The sequence below is a fragment of the Bombus impatiens genome, unplaced genomic scaffold (assembly GCF_000188095.3).
Source record: "Bombus impatiens unplaced genomic scaffold, BIMP_2.2 scf_0217, whole genome shotgun sequence".
Lineage (NCBI taxonomy): Eukaryota > Metazoa > Arthropoda > Insecta > Hymenoptera > Apidae > Bombus > Bombus impatiens.
In genome coordinates this window covers 3,171,661-3,187,384 of record NT_176636.1, presented here as the reverse complement: position 1 = coordinate 3,187,384, position 15,724 = coordinate 3,171,661, and the positions used below count along the sequence as shown (strand labels likewise).

Sequence of the window (15,724 nt, the reverse complement as noted above, 5' to 3'; positions counted from 1 at the left end):
CGTAGAACGAGCCAATGACAGCGCTACATCGACGAGGCCGCGACACACACAGAAACCTCCGGCTAGCTGCGGAGGGTTGGATGGAGAAACGCGAACAGAAAGAAAGGGAAAGAGCACGGAAGGGGGTGGCTGAAGAGGGAAACGCAGCCAGAGGGTCGAAGATGGCGAACCAGAGGAGCGACACGATGTAGGAGGCTTCGAGTGTGCCAGGAGAGAGTTCTCTTCCTCGAACTGGAAGCTACGAGTACTACAGATGTAGCTGTGCAGAGGCGGGAGTAAAAGTGGCAGGCTTCCACCTCCCTCTTGGAGGATGGTGGAAGAAGAGGTGGAGATGTAGGGTGGTTGGAAGCCCACCTCCTCCTCCTCCTCCTCCTCCTCCTCCTGGATATGGAAGATAGGTAATAGAGGGTTTTCAAGGGGGTAGGGAGGGAAACCGGGGATGGACGGTCGAAAAGATGGAGAGAAATAGATGGATAGAGAGAAGAGAGACACTGGGTGAAAAAAGAGGATTGGAGGGGAGGGATGTGACGCTGTCGTCACCCAGGAGCTCTCAACGTTTCTCTTCGTTCCTCTTACGGCGAGTGCTTCATAGGGTTTGAGGGTGGGAGGAGATAGAAGGGAGAGAATGACGCAGGTGCCGCAAAGCTTGACACGTCTCCGGGCTGTTTTGTCACCTTCTTTTATCCTTCGAACTTTTTACAAGCTGCCTCGTTAGAAGCTTGCTCGCGGCGTTGATGGAGTAAGCCGGCGGCGGACAAATGCGTTTTAAAATTACGACAACCCCCTCCGCTCCCGGCTGATGTCGGAGAACGACGAAGGCTGACGCCCCAGTTAGTGTACCTCTGCGATGATATCCGGGGCTTTCGCGGATTATTCGGTTGCTTCCAGATAGGTTTTCATTTTGGATTTCTTTGATTTTGTTACTATTTTCGTTGAGTTCCACAGGCTGATTATTACGACATTGATTTATGAAAATTTTCTGATTCATATTCGACGTTGAGCTGGCCTTGATAGGATCGTTATTAATACAATTCGATACACATTCCTTCACGAATATTCTTCGATTCGTGTGGTTGTAGAACAAACGATCGATATTCGATTCGGATAGTGAGATTTGTGCTTGTAAATTGGAATCTATTTTGTTTGTGTTTGGTTAAGTTTGGTGGTATGGTTGTTGCAATGGTAATTTAGATAAATTTTAAGTATGATTCTTGTCTTTTACCGATTTGGAATTTCACGAAAGTTCTCATTGATTTACGCTACCGTTTCAAAAATATTGATACGCTGTGATTACGATACTTGGAATGTAATTATCATCGACAGCTCGAGAGTTCGTATTTCGTACACGTCGTATCTTAAGAAATTACCAACCCTCTTATTCGAACCTCGAAATATCCAGTGTATGACAATAACAATATCATATGCCATATTTCTACCAAATCTTCATTATGAATATCGCAGTCTAACTGTACAAACTACAATTCGTACCATTATGATTTTAATAAACGATTTACGATCATCTACATGCAGATAGGACATTAGAACTTTCGAGCTTCTTGAAACCTTCGAATTAACGATGCAAAATCAGTTGCAATAAATTACAAATTAGAGCGGCGAAAATACACATGGAACTGAAAGGGAAGAAAAAAGGGGCACGACGAATGAAATAATAATTTCAGCGTGGATATTCTCTATCGAAAGGGATCGAGATCGAAGCAACAAAAAGTGGCCGGTCATTAAAACGGATGATTTTTCGAGGTTGTAATCCGCGCTTAAACGTTTAAGCCGACAAGGAAATATTAAACGATGGCGGCCGTTAAAAACACCGGGCAGTTTAAGTTGATTTTACTTTTTATCGCGACGTAGTGTACCCTCCCCGCTGCCGTTCGTTCCATCATTCACGGATTAATATCGGGCGCCGAGCTCGAAAACGCTTCAACTGTTATGAATTTTTATTAACCCATCTACATCTGTTACTCATAATTAGCCGGGCGCTCGCTTAAATCATCCGGACGTTTTTATCGGAGATTAGCGTAAAGTTTATTAAAAGCACCGCGCGAAACGCCACATTCTAACGTTCGTACGCGCCTAATTTCTCTCAAACAGATTTCACCTTGGCTACGTTCTTCGGATCATTCTCCATTCAATTGTTTCGCGTTCGACCATGCTACAGCTTTTCTTGATTATGTTTTTTTTAAAGAAATACCTTCGTAGTCGAGTAATTTGAAAATATCCAAAGAATCTTATCTTAATATTAGTATGCATGATTTCTCGCTTCAAGTTTATATCAAGCATCTCCTTAAAACGTTACAAATACTATCTGTTTCTTGAAACGAGAAGTATAAAAATTCCAGGAGTCTGGCAGCGTTGAAAGAGACACGAAGGAACAGCTATTAACACGCGTAATATCTTCTTCGTTTAAAGATATTTCTTAAAGTAACGAAAATGGAAATGAGAATCAAATCGGAACGAAAAGAAAAGATTCGAGGGTCGTTTCGAAAAGCTAACTCTCTCATCTTTCGTTCTATCTATAATCTACGAAGGAAGATTAATCGTAAATGAAAGAAGAAGAAAGTTTAACATATCCAGCGTAATAAAGTACAGTAATCAATAAATCGATTAAGTATATAAATCATTGAGACAGCTGTAATTTGCATCGAAAGATGCTCTATTTGACGAACCAAAAAACGTATGTTTCCCATACGATGAAACCTATCGCGAGGAACTCGGATATTATTTTCCAATTAACCACCTAAATACTTACACAATTCTACGCAAGAAGACCAGTTAATATACACCAATCTTGCCGTAATCTCCTAAAGCAAACCCTACCGAAACCTATCAGAGACCCAAACCCACATAAACTCATCAAGAGTCCAGCCAAGACACACTAACGACCCTTTAATCGCCCTAAAGCAGAGCTACCCCTAAAAACAAACGAAAGAAAAAGAAGTAGAGAAAAGATAGGAGAAAAATCTCTCTGAACACTCTTACCTTGACTTGCGATTCGGACATGCCCAGGGCGTAGGCCAATTTAGCACGTTCTGGTCCAGCTAGGTATTTCGTCTGCTCGAACGTTTTCTCAAGAGCGAAGATTTGCTGGCCGCTGAACGTCGGCCTGGTGTGTTTCTTCTTGCCGCCCTCGTGTTCGCCGGTTCCACCGGAGCCTGTCATCGTTTGCTGACAACCCAGCTGTTGCGACACTGTAACATCGATATCTTCCAGGGATTCTCTTCTACTGAAGGGTAGCGATGGGCTCAAATAGATCGCACGTACTGTGCAGAGGCGAGGCGATGGCTAGGCAAAGGAGTTCGCCTCTGATTATTTCTGTTAGGCCCAATAGAATCCTAGGGATAAGCACGCGTATTGACCGAAATGAGTTTCTAAGTTTAAGCATAAGTTATATTCGATATGTAAAAGAATTTGAAATAATATTAAGCGTAATCTACGATAAGTGAGAGAGAAAATAGTACAATGCATCGAAAGCATTGTTGTAGAAGATTGTATGATTATTTGTAATTATATAAAAGTCTTGAAAACATCGTTTTCGAAATATAAAGCGAAAAATTTTGTCCGGCAGGAAACTTGGAAACTATTACATGTCACGCAAAAGAAAGTTTAAACGCAAAGTGGTACAAAAAAATGTCATAATCTTGTAAAATAAATTTGACAAAGAGCAAAGAGTAAAGTACTTGCGACGTACTTGAGCCCATCGCTATTCTCTTCGTCGCTCCAACAACATCGGCTCCCTTTCTAAGGAGTCGTTATTTCTATTCATCCGCCCGATAGTTACGAAAAAAATGAATGAAAAAAAAAAAGATGTCGGCTACTACGAGCATCCGGTACAAAGAGAACAGAGATCGTTGCGGGTCGTTCCCAAAGAAAATTGGAGTCAGTGACGTTTTCCTCGATTATGAGGATTTAATAATAACTTCGGAAGAATTAAGTTCAGGTTCTGGACAAATTGTGTTTAGAATTTCGAGAAATTAGGAATCGAATTATACGTTTAGAATTTCGAGGAATTGGGAATTTCACATGTTTGTAATTTTGTGAAACATTTTACTGGAACAGTAAAATTATCACGAAACTTATCGAACCAGTCGGAGTCGTGGTCACTTTTATCAAGCAATTAATCTTCATCAATTTTCCGTCATTCTTCTTGCCATGGTCCGCGCGTTTCGTCCCCGACGATTCACATAGGCTATCGATAATTACGTCATAAATTTACATCTCGTTACACGCCAAAAATGTTCTGTACGACATATCTATTGAAAACCATCCAATTATTCCACGATAACACGTCACGATTGCAACCTTTTGCGGTATATTCGATCCTCCACTTCATTTACCTCGTCGACGTTAAAAACTCATACTAATCGCAAGAACACATTTATTTTGGTTATCGTAGAAATAAGCCGAGGAGCAAAAGCTTAGGGAACTAAATACGAAGGAATTTTTTGAAAGCAGAAAGAAAATTATTTTTAAACATAGAAGAATACCGGGATTAAGATATTTTTAGAGTAAACGATAATTATACAATTTTATTATTAGATCGATCCACGTCAAGTGTCTCTTGGGTGTTTAAATTTGCCAGGTCAATATCATTCGTTAAATTTCGCCCTCTTGTCACTTATTATATATCAAAGAAGAAAATCTCCAGAGATCACGGCGAACGGAATAATTTTTTAATTTTAATTTTTTAATAATTAACGTTACCAGTTCGTACTTTTACTTGTGTTTTTGTCAATTACAATTACGGAGGAAATAAACAGGATCAAACCAAATACTGTTCTACATGGAAACAAGATTTTACTAGCTAATAACATTAGTTTAAATATAACGTAAAGGGGCTCGTGTAGACAAATGTTCTCTACACACAAGGCAATTTTTCTACGTTTATTTGATTATTCGAATCAGACATAATATTCGAATGCAAACTCTTCAGATTCTTGTTCTTGCTTTAATTACAGAAACTTGAAGTCTTCTAGTTCAAGATTTTCTTAAAACCACTACCTGCAAATAGATGGTATATTAATAATTGATATTGCAGTATCAACACTATTTTTTCCAATTTGTACATTTCAAATAAGAAATATCATCATGATGCCATAGAAAATCGTCCCACTAGAAAAAAAGGGGAGATTACGGTTTAATTTGACGGAATAACGCGTTTCAAGGGTTAAACACTTGTGCGATAGACCGCAATGATGGCGTCTCGACGGGTGTCGGCACGTGACTGCCACGTGGGTTCGCTGTTCCGCAAATAACCAGACTTTGTTATCGTTATCCTTGCCTTCACGGCTGATCCTGCTTACTTCTGTAGGGATACAAGATCCTACGGAATAGATAACGCCGTTGAATAGAACGACACGTGACAGAGGGTGAGATTGGCCTGGAATTATCGCGACGGAAACACGTTCACAGACGATCTACCGCGAAAAATTGTGATTAGTATGTATCTTGGGGTTTCTAGTTGATGCTGCGAGGTAATAGCCTGGAAAATTCGCAGGAAATCGCGCGAACATCTAATTGATAGGGATACAGAGGAAAAATAGCATTTTCGGGAAGTCAGTTGGTTGGACTTTGGTAATTTTCAAGGCTAATCGTATTTGATTTTTGGAAATTTTAATTCCTTCGTTTTGAGATTTTGGGAGAGTTCGGTGTATGCAAGAGCACGGTAAGATACGTCCAGCTGGTTTTCAGTAATTTCGATGAATACACGGTCGAGCTAATTGAATTAAACTGTAATTTAATTACGGAATTTAATTACATTGTACTTGAATTACACAGTAATTACGTATATTTACGAGTAATTAGATAATTCAAACTTCTCAATTAATTACATAATTCGAACTTTTCCAATTAATTCTATCGCTAATTGCCGTGATCACCAGTGTAATTGAATTACTATGTAATAGCATACGATGTAATTGAATTACTTTGTAACTGTAACTCATGGGGTAAGTCGATCGTAATTCTCGCCAATTCTGGATAAATAATGGTTGGAACAAAGCTGTGTTTTTCCAGTGGCAATAGACTTTGACTGTGAATTTCATTGTTATCCATTGTATCGAGCGAGACGAAGAAAAATTGGCGATTTTACTGGCTTCGAAATAATATTTGCGCATACGTAGTTATTAATAATGATATTTTTATGTCAATAGTATTTATAACAATATAATTTTCTACGCTCGAGTCTGAAGCAAATGATCAGTACGGTGCACAGCGTGAAAAATATAATAATTAATAATATTCTCATATCCATAACATCGAAATATAACAATTAATCCAAACAAACGACCATTACAATTTATTGTAGCACAGAACAGAATTATACTTTTGATATTTCATATATCGTTTCATTTGTACTTGTCCTGTAGCATTTACGTATTTCCATTTCTATTAGATGCATAAACATTCTCACTGTAATAATCGCAATTTAGCACGACGCCCTCGGTGCAAGCAACCCTTAGTGGAAAATCAATCTTGCTCCGTAGAGATGACAGGATGGCAAACGACTGACACGCATAAATTTCCGCAAAAAGCGTACGGACTTATCGAATTACCGGAGCAAGAGAAAGTTGGTTGGCGTGAGTTTACGCAGTTTCTAAGTAGATGAATAGGGGATATCGCGTGAAACGTGTAGCTCGATCGTGAGTAGAGGGTGGAGAGTGCGGTAAGCAGCTCATTAGAACCCTCCCCGCCGACTGGCCATTATTGCCTCGTTCCGTATTCCGTTACAAATTGCTTTATTAAATTAAAGTCCCACAACCCATACTGTTGTGACGACTCTACGCCTCCTCTTTCCCTTTTCAACCCCCTCTCTGCATCTCCTCTTTGCATCATCCCCCATGTGCCGCGTAAACGCGTCTGACCGCGTGCTGCCTTCTATCCTTGAACCCTTCTTAATTACCATACCAACAATTTGACTTAATATTTTTCCTTTGCATTTTCTATTATATCTGTACGAGGGGTTCGTACGATATTATCTAGTTTTTAGAATTTTTCTTACATATTTTATTAAATGCCAGATTTCTTAATTATCATACCACCAATTTTACGCAATTACCATGTACCAACAATTGTACTTAGTTACCATACGCTCATCTTTCATATTCCACTTAAAACTATTACTATTACTCTCTCGCGTTTCTCATTTTCTGAACATTTTTCACTTCACTCAAAATATTTATCTTCGCCACTAAATCTTTAACATTCTTCCGCTAAGCAATTTAATTTAAAACTACCCCACACTCCTTTATTTTTCACCCCTTCAACGTCCATCGAAACCATCTTCCTCGCTTTTCTCAACATTTTCTAAATCAACACTTACGAACTCATATTCTATTTAAAACCACCTTATCCTTTCTCTCTATTCCTTCAACATCCACCACTCCATCAATCGAACACGTTCGCCTCCAGCACCAAATTTCTAACATCCATCTCCTACTAATCGATTCAATTTGAAACTATCACACTCTCCCCTACCTCTCATTCTCTCATCGCCCATTGAAGCTATCTGCCTCCTTCTTTCAACATCTTCCACTACAACACTCGCCATTCATATTCTACTTACCTCGTTCTTTGCTTTTATCCTTTCAACGTCTATCACTCCATCCACCCAAAACATTCATCACCACCGCTAGATCCTTAACATCCATCTGCCGCTAAGCAATCCCATCGTCGAGCCAATTCAGAAGGTCCAGGTATTTAATAGAAATATAAAACCATTCCCATGGATGTAATATAAACGGTGTCCCGTGACGGTCGTTGAAGGATCAGCACGCGAGGCCTGTGCAACCGATCGACCTAACAGCTCGGAATATAAAGCACGTGGGTATCGACACGGCGCCTTTATATTTCCACTCGTAACTCAAGTCAGCGAAAGAGAAACAAAGCGATACGCGAGCAAGGGAGAAACGGCAGGAAGAAAACGATAGAACAGGGTAGAAAGAGCGTGGAGTACACCGCAGATACGTCCATGCAGTTAAAATATTGCCCAGAGTTATTCACGTGAGTGCGGAAAGCAGGGGCTGGGCCTCGCAGGGATACGAGGGTTGATATTGAATATGATATTCCGGATACCGTGGCGGACCACGGTATACCCTCTTATATTCGTCCCACAGTGACATCCGTGGCCGACACGACACGCTGGAACAACACGCGGCCCCGTTTCCACGTCCACGCCCATCCACGCGTTCCTGCGTACTTACATGCCCGGTATCCTCTCTGTCTCGTCGCCCTTCTTGCTACACACACCCCCTTTAGCATCTAGTTTCGCTGGATTAAGTACCATACACACGGCGAGACTTGTTTCGTATTGCTTATGGAGGGACGATTAGGTCTTTGGATACAGTGGCGTGCAAAAAATTTCTGGCTAGATATTTCTTTCGCTTTGCATTGGAAATTTGATAAAAGGATTTTACCCTTATCTGCCATAGACGTGGAAACTTACGCAACTATCACAGGAGATCACACAGACTGATAAGATTTATTGCATTATCTATTCATTGTTATAGTGCAGAATACAAATCAAGTTCGAGCGTTTTTGCTTTGTACGTTAATAACGAAGAGATCAGAACCTGAGTACGCGATGGCAAACGTATTGAAAATCTCTTCTCTGTAATTATTTGCTGTCATGGAGAATATGAAGAATGAAAAAGAATAAAAAAAAAGAGGAGCGGTCTCGCGGAAGTTCCGTGGTGGTTAAGAATTAAATAATATTGGGTAAAAGAGTATGATGACCAAAAGAAAATAGTATAACACATGAATATTGTAGTGTTGCTGTATGATATTATTTAAAGTTCTTTATAATACCGATTCGGCGTACGAGGTGTAACAGAACGCACAGGACTCACTTCGGGAGCTGATCGTACACCTAAAAACAACGAGGAAGATTCGTATAAACTTGTGTTCTATCTGTCTTCGTTTATGAGATATAACGAATTTCCTGTTTTGATTTTATTTAATTAACATTACGAAAGATGTTCAAATCGATCACTTTGCGTTTCAAGACAGGTCTGTAGACGTTTTGTCGTGGAGTCAGTCTGAATAGAGTTCCTGGTGTTTCCCGAATTTGTTAGAAACCTTTTTCTCCTGTAATGTCTCCTGTACATAATATTATAAATTCGTTGCATCTCATAGACGAAGACAAATAGAGCATATGTTTATACGAACATTTTTTATTGTTTTTAGGTGTACAATCAGATCCCACATATTCTGCTACACTCTGTATACAGTGAAAAATATACCTGACCAGGAATTTTTGCATGCTGTTGAGTAGGTAAAGATAATAGATAGTTTGGACGAACTATTGCGAATATCTTGAACAGATTTTCATAAACGAGAGTTGTGTACATTGATAAAAACATAAAAACATAAAAACATTTTATATTATCCATTCCTCCTGATAGAGATTAGTAATAGTTAAATTAAAAATTCCAAAATTAAGCGATTTGACCTTAAATTCTTACGATCTCTAATAACACAATGATACCAATTAAAAACTAATTGTTAACGTAAATAACGTAAAGAAAAAAAGCAGTAATTCAAGATGAATACGAATTGGTCTTGAGGACACCTTTGGGTAAGTGACATTCCCTAGGGTAAGTCCCTATCCACATTCCAAAAATTCATCACGTAGATTTCCTATTAGCTACCTGTTTGATATAAATATACAATTTAAACCTTGCAAATATGTATATTTCTCGTTTCCATATGATTTATCTGTCTGTACCTATGTCACAGTTCATGATGGCTATGTGCTAACTCTGAGATGGTGTGTAGGGTGCTTTAACTTTCGCTCGGTGTTCTTCTGCTCGTAGAACGGTTTCATCCCCTCGAAACAGAGGCGGGTTTTTGGTTTAGGTGGTGTGCGTGGCTGGCACATGTGCCACCGGCGGGGCTTGATGTATGCTCTCGAAAGGGGATGCTCTTTCCACCGACGTCACGTGTTCTTTCACTTTGTGTTTCTGATTTTTCCGCTCTTTTTTTTCTCTGCGGCTGCCCTTAATCGCTTTCACAAATCGCCTGCGGCCTCCGGCTGCCTGAGAATCTGCCCTCCAGTTCGACTTTTCGCGAGTGAAGCGATTTTTGGAGGGTGAAGGTGAAGATGCGAGCAGACGATGATGGGCATTTAGAGGAAATTCCGAGATTTTCCTATCCTTTTCATTTCTACTTACGCGGCAGACGCAGTATAATTTCAATCTACTGTAAGCTATCATAATATGATAGTCTAAGTTAGGTTTTTAAATCAGGATGTTCAGGGAAATTTCGAGGAATTTGGTATCTTTTCTCTTTTTAGCGATGAGAGGAACGTTAAGTATCGATTGGTACTGTCGAGTCTGCACAAATGATCACACTTTATTACAAACTCTTTTTTCACACGCAAACGAAACGTCGCACGATATAAAATTAATGCTAATATGATAATTATCTAAATTGTTCTAGCTTCGGAGAACGTTCTGTGCGTTCAGTTTAAGAGAAAATATACAGTCGCCAAAGAAGTTTACGTGCTAGTGAATTGCTATAGCGTATAGTAGAGGTGTGAATATACAAGAATGCCTGACTCTTCTACTAACCACATTGATTAATTTTCTGAAGAATCTTCGAACACAGTGTCAATGGCAATCCTCTTATGTCTCAAGGTCGTAACGTTCAACGAACGCGTGATATCTGAACAGCCATGGTCACCGGCGGTCGATATTAATTTTTATCATCGATATTTTCCAAAAACTGTATTTTCCAAAAGGGTTTTGTATTATAATTACGACATTCTTATCGTAATTACAAATACCATACAAAAATCTACCGTATCGTACATATGTATTGAATTAAAGACTTAACAATAATAGAGGAAAAAAAGGGAACGGAAAAAAGCGAAAACGAGGTGGTTGAAGTGAAAAAGATTGGATTCAAAACATTGATCGGTGAGGGTGCTGGAGATATTTCTCTGCCCACGGGATATTTCGTTTCGGCCGATATTAGTACAGATTTGACAGCTGCTCGTGTTTGCTTTTGCGGCGAGGAAATCGGTTGACCAAAGTGAAGAAACACGTGTCGCCGGGCCACGCTAAATACCGCTTCACAGATCTAAGAAAACAAGTTTTTTATTCGTAGACAGGAGAAAAAATTGAAGACGAACGAATTGACGAAGGCTTGGAATTTAACTCCAAAAGTTTTTTCCCCCCGAAGCAAATATTGGAACTTAAGTAGAATTAAGACGATCTACACATTTACTTTATTAGGCTATATTTTACGTTAGATCAATTTCTATATATATTTAGTGTTATGTATAGTGTTTTGCTCGTTACACGGCACAATAAGGATGAATTAACGAAGAGTAAGAAAGAGTAATTAAAATTTTAGAATATCCGAAAAATTCCAGAAAAGCCACGCTTCTTTTAAAATTATTATATAATTTAATTTTAAAATTGTAATAAATGTTTTCTTAGTGAAATTAAAAGACGATGTGTCTCATTCGTTAAATAAGAGATATTAACGACTGAAATTCAAAATATTACAAAATTTCAGAAAGATACATCTTTTCTGCTAACTCATTTCAAAAATAACATCGCGCATTTTAATCGAACGGAAAAAATACTAACAATTAAAATCTTCTAATTTCATATTTTCTTAGATATCTGTTAAAAAAGTTTCAGAAAAGGAGTACCTATGTTTCCTTGTATTTACAGTCTTGAAATACTTAAAAGAAGTGTCTTAGCGTTCAATGATAGGCGAAAGAGAATATTGCAACAAACTCAAGAAAGAAGTCTGTTTTCACGGAATTACGTTTTTTCTACGCATGTTTTACAACATAATGCAAACATAAAACTCTCCACGTTACGACATTCTGTTTGTTATCCTATTTGCGAAACATCGCGAACAATCTCTGTTCTAATACATTGAAACGAAGAGTATATTTGGTAGTAGGCGAAATATATATCTCACGAAAGGAAACTCACGTGTGTGTAGTCTTGCTCGCCATCCCAGGGGATCACTGACTAATCCCTGAAGACCTGGCCAATAGACAGCAGGATGCCGTGGCTCCGTTCTTTGTTGGAATTGCCCGATACCTGCATTCAAAGCAAACACGCCATGAACATACGCGTATACATAGATACTATCCTCTCTTCTTTAGTTTGCCCGCTGTATTTGCCGCGTTTCATTCTTCTTTATCTTTGTCGTCTATCTTGAGATTCTCAAATGTTTGTAAAATTCTTAATATTTAAAGAAATGTAAAATTGTGAATTCTTCTGTGTTAAATGTATGGTTTCATTTAATATCTGATGTATAAATATACAGAGTATATATGTATATAAAGAAAGGATAATACAATAAAACGATGATATCAAGTGTTAATGAATAAATCGAGAAGATCTTCTGGATTATGGACTTTTCTCGGGATATTCCCCGTTTACCGATTATCGCAATTTTACAATTGACGAATCATACCATATATGCCTTTAAATTACCAAAATACACAAATAATACACCGAGATACAAAAGGGTTGAATGGAAAAATTGCATTTCGGGAGGGACGCTCTTTTCCGATTTAATATTTTCCAACGCACAAAGAAATATCGAATAAAATGGAAAAGCGAAACATCAAAGAATATCTTTAAACCAATTATTTGAATACGATCAAAATCGCGTTATAATTCTCCTGCCATACATAATCATATGAGAAATAATAAAAAATAATATCTGTAGCGGCACATGCGTCAACGGAAGATTTGAATCGAAAGAGACTCGTATTGTTGTGCCTTAAAGCGCCAACGTTGTTTTGATTTGCTAAGTTCAAGGTAAACAAACTCCGGACAAAATATTATCACCGTTATTTGTAATCGTCAACCGGAGTTACATTCGAACCTTCTATAATAACATCGGTCGATGTAAATAGACGAACGTGCTCTCTAGGACAGTCATTATAACGAGTCATTATAGCGAGGCACACAGTCGACTAGCGAGCGTAGAGTTGGACAGTAGCATTGAGCGAGCGACGATTACGACCGGTATACACTATTTTTGTACTTGTACTTAAAGTAATTTTAATATAATCGACTATTACAATTTTATCACTTGTCTTCTTAATAAACCAAATAACGCGTATAATAAACCACCTCAAAGGTTTGAATGATATTTAAAAAGAGAAATGAAATGAAATAAGGTGAAACGAAGTCTGAACAACAATTATAAACAGATAAACACAATTGAAAAGATACAAGTAAAATACACGAATGCGTAATTTTCTAATATACAGCGTTATAGAAGCTCAATTAATCCTCTTTTACGAAATAAATTCAATTTTCTGAAATCATTTTTGTTAGTCAATTTTAAGTGCAATAAATAAAATAAATAATTTTAATAAACCAACTTTAATAAAGCAACCAACACGTTTAATAATAACAGCCTCATGCGTTTCTGCTTATAACGTCTTTAACATTTTCTGAAAATTTAATAAGTTGGCAAATATCTTCGCACGATAGCGTGTAATCCTGTAACAGAATTCTAATAACGATTATTTTATGGAAAATGTAACAAGATGTCGTTTAGGATACCGTGGTGATTTATGTAGCCGAATGGCGTGACAATATGACAGCAAGAAATTCCAACAGGAAAGTGATGTTATTTGTATCCCCTTCGCAGTTCCCTATATCTTTCAAAGAGATCGCGCCAACGTCGGAAAACCGCAACGCGACGCGTGTGGCCACGAACAATCCAATCACAAGAGAGGTTTCTACTCTCGCAAAAACTGTTTAACCCTTTCAAACCTATCGTCGAAATTACAGTTGCTTTGCATCGTTTTAAACGGAGGGTCGTCTATAAAAATTCACATTGTGAAGTTCACATTTTTAAGTTTGCATTGTGAAATTGAAATTTACAGGGTGTTCGTTCGGTCACTTCGCGTGTAAATATCTCGAAAAAAATACGTTCTGGGTAGAAATGTTGAATACGAAAGTTTTGCCGTTTCGAGAAGAAAATAAGTCTACTATCCTATTTATTTTTCTCTTTTTTGGAGGGAGGGAGGTGTCTCTAAAGATATTTGAAAAGTCAACTTTTGTCTTTCAAGTGGGAATCGTACTTTTCCTTCGCGGATTTTTATTCTACGTGGAAAAAGAAGAAACTTTTATGCACGTGGAACATTCTTTTATCAGACTTCATTTTAAAAAGATATTTTAATAAAATACATACTGATTTTGGTTTCGCTATTCCCCAAACGGATGATGTGAAAATCAAGCGATACGAATGGAAGTTCTTCAATTTTTCCAGACATTATTAGCTGATAAGGGAAAATCAATAAAAATTCCACTCTTTTATGCTACTTTTTTATTACACAAGGAATCACGGTAGTTTCACACGATCCTCTCAAGATAGCAATCGTAATTACCATACAAATCGTAATTTGAAATTATCTTGTATTTAAAAATTCGATTGTAAAATATCATTTCAATTTAATAGAATTCTAAAACAATTGGATTGTAAATATTAACAAATTTTATTACAATCATCTTTTCATTTTATACTTTCATATCTTCGACCAGATCTTCGAATACTCGAATCTCCAAATTTTTGTCAATTCATAATTCCTATAAAATTCTAAATATTTTGGTTTCCGATCGTTTAAATCTTTAAATCTCTACAACCTTCTGAATCACCGATCCTTCGAATAGAAAATATATTACGAAAAAAACCCATCTTAGATTTTAAAACTTCTCGAAAGCTCCTTAATTTTCCTGCACGGTAACCTGACACGAAACGTGTTAACCAAAGCAATTACAACCGGAAGACCAACGACCGTAATCACGCGTTCACAAATTACTCTGAACCCTTTTCCTTCGCTCTTAACCTAACCACCTAACGCTCGCTTTATATCAGGTTTATAAAATCCCAGTTGGTAATATTGTTGCATTGGTCAGTCGTTAATCGTGGCTGGTACAATTCGAAGAAAAATCGTACGGTTCTTTCTTTTCCTTTCCTTTACGAAATCTCTTTAGCCGTCTACCAATAAAACGTTATTTCCGTTTTTAGTGTTCTAGCGGTTCTCGGTTCAAGAAACCGGTGCTGGAAACGCAACGCGTTCGAGATACGATCGTTACCCCTTTTGTCCGTTACGTTCCGATCAAATAAAATTTATTGAATCGTAAAAACCAGGGCGATGCTGCATGCTCATCAACAAAAATATTCGGCATCGGTGTCGTAACTGCTCGTCGAATCGCTGGACTCACCGATTTTAATTGAACCTCCAACAGAGATTTTTACGGGGCGTGCGTGGTCTTGGAGTTTTTCAGGGAAAATCGGTTTAGGGAATATCGAAATGATTTTGGAAGAAGGTGACCAAGTGAGCGGACTAGCGATCGTGGCTTAGAAAAGAATGTTTCGTTAATAATTAATTTTCGAGAATAATAATGTGTTGGCTATTGAGAGTATCAAACTCGTGGTGTAACATTGTATTTATTGGAGCATTTATATAGATACTGATTAAATTGGATCCACGTACGTTGGTGGCCATAAGCTCGTGTTAGCACATCCCGCGATACTCAGTAGAAATTGAACGCTCGTCGCTGTTTTCACTTTTTAATTATTTTATCGTAAATTCGATGCTTCGTTCGCGTTATACGTATCTTATGACGTAAAGTAGTAATTGTAGCTAATTTGGAAGAGTATCCAATATGGATGTGTGGAACGTTGCAGTATCTCGGCAAGTAATTAACAAAATCAATCG

The 15,724-nt window shown here is 38.0% G+C and overlaps 1 protein-coding gene across 1 annotated transcript in view; it reads right to left on the bottom strand.

The window, feature by feature from the left end:
* Positions 1 to 15,724, bottom strand: part of LOC100741697 (homeobox protein Nkx-6.2-like) — a 51,935-nt gene that overhangs the window by 24,734 nt on the left and 11,477 nt on the right. Inside the window, exons 2-3 of the mRNA XM_012383388.3 lie at positions 11,964 to 12,074; positions 2,995 to 3,203 (exon numbers count right to left, since the gene is read on the bottom strand). Of these exons, the coding sequence (XP_012238811.1) occupies positions 2,995 to 3,203; positions 11,964 to 12,074 (320 nt within the window). The remainder of the gene's footprint in view (positions 1 to 2,994; positions 3,204 to 11,963; positions 12,075 to 15,724) is intronic.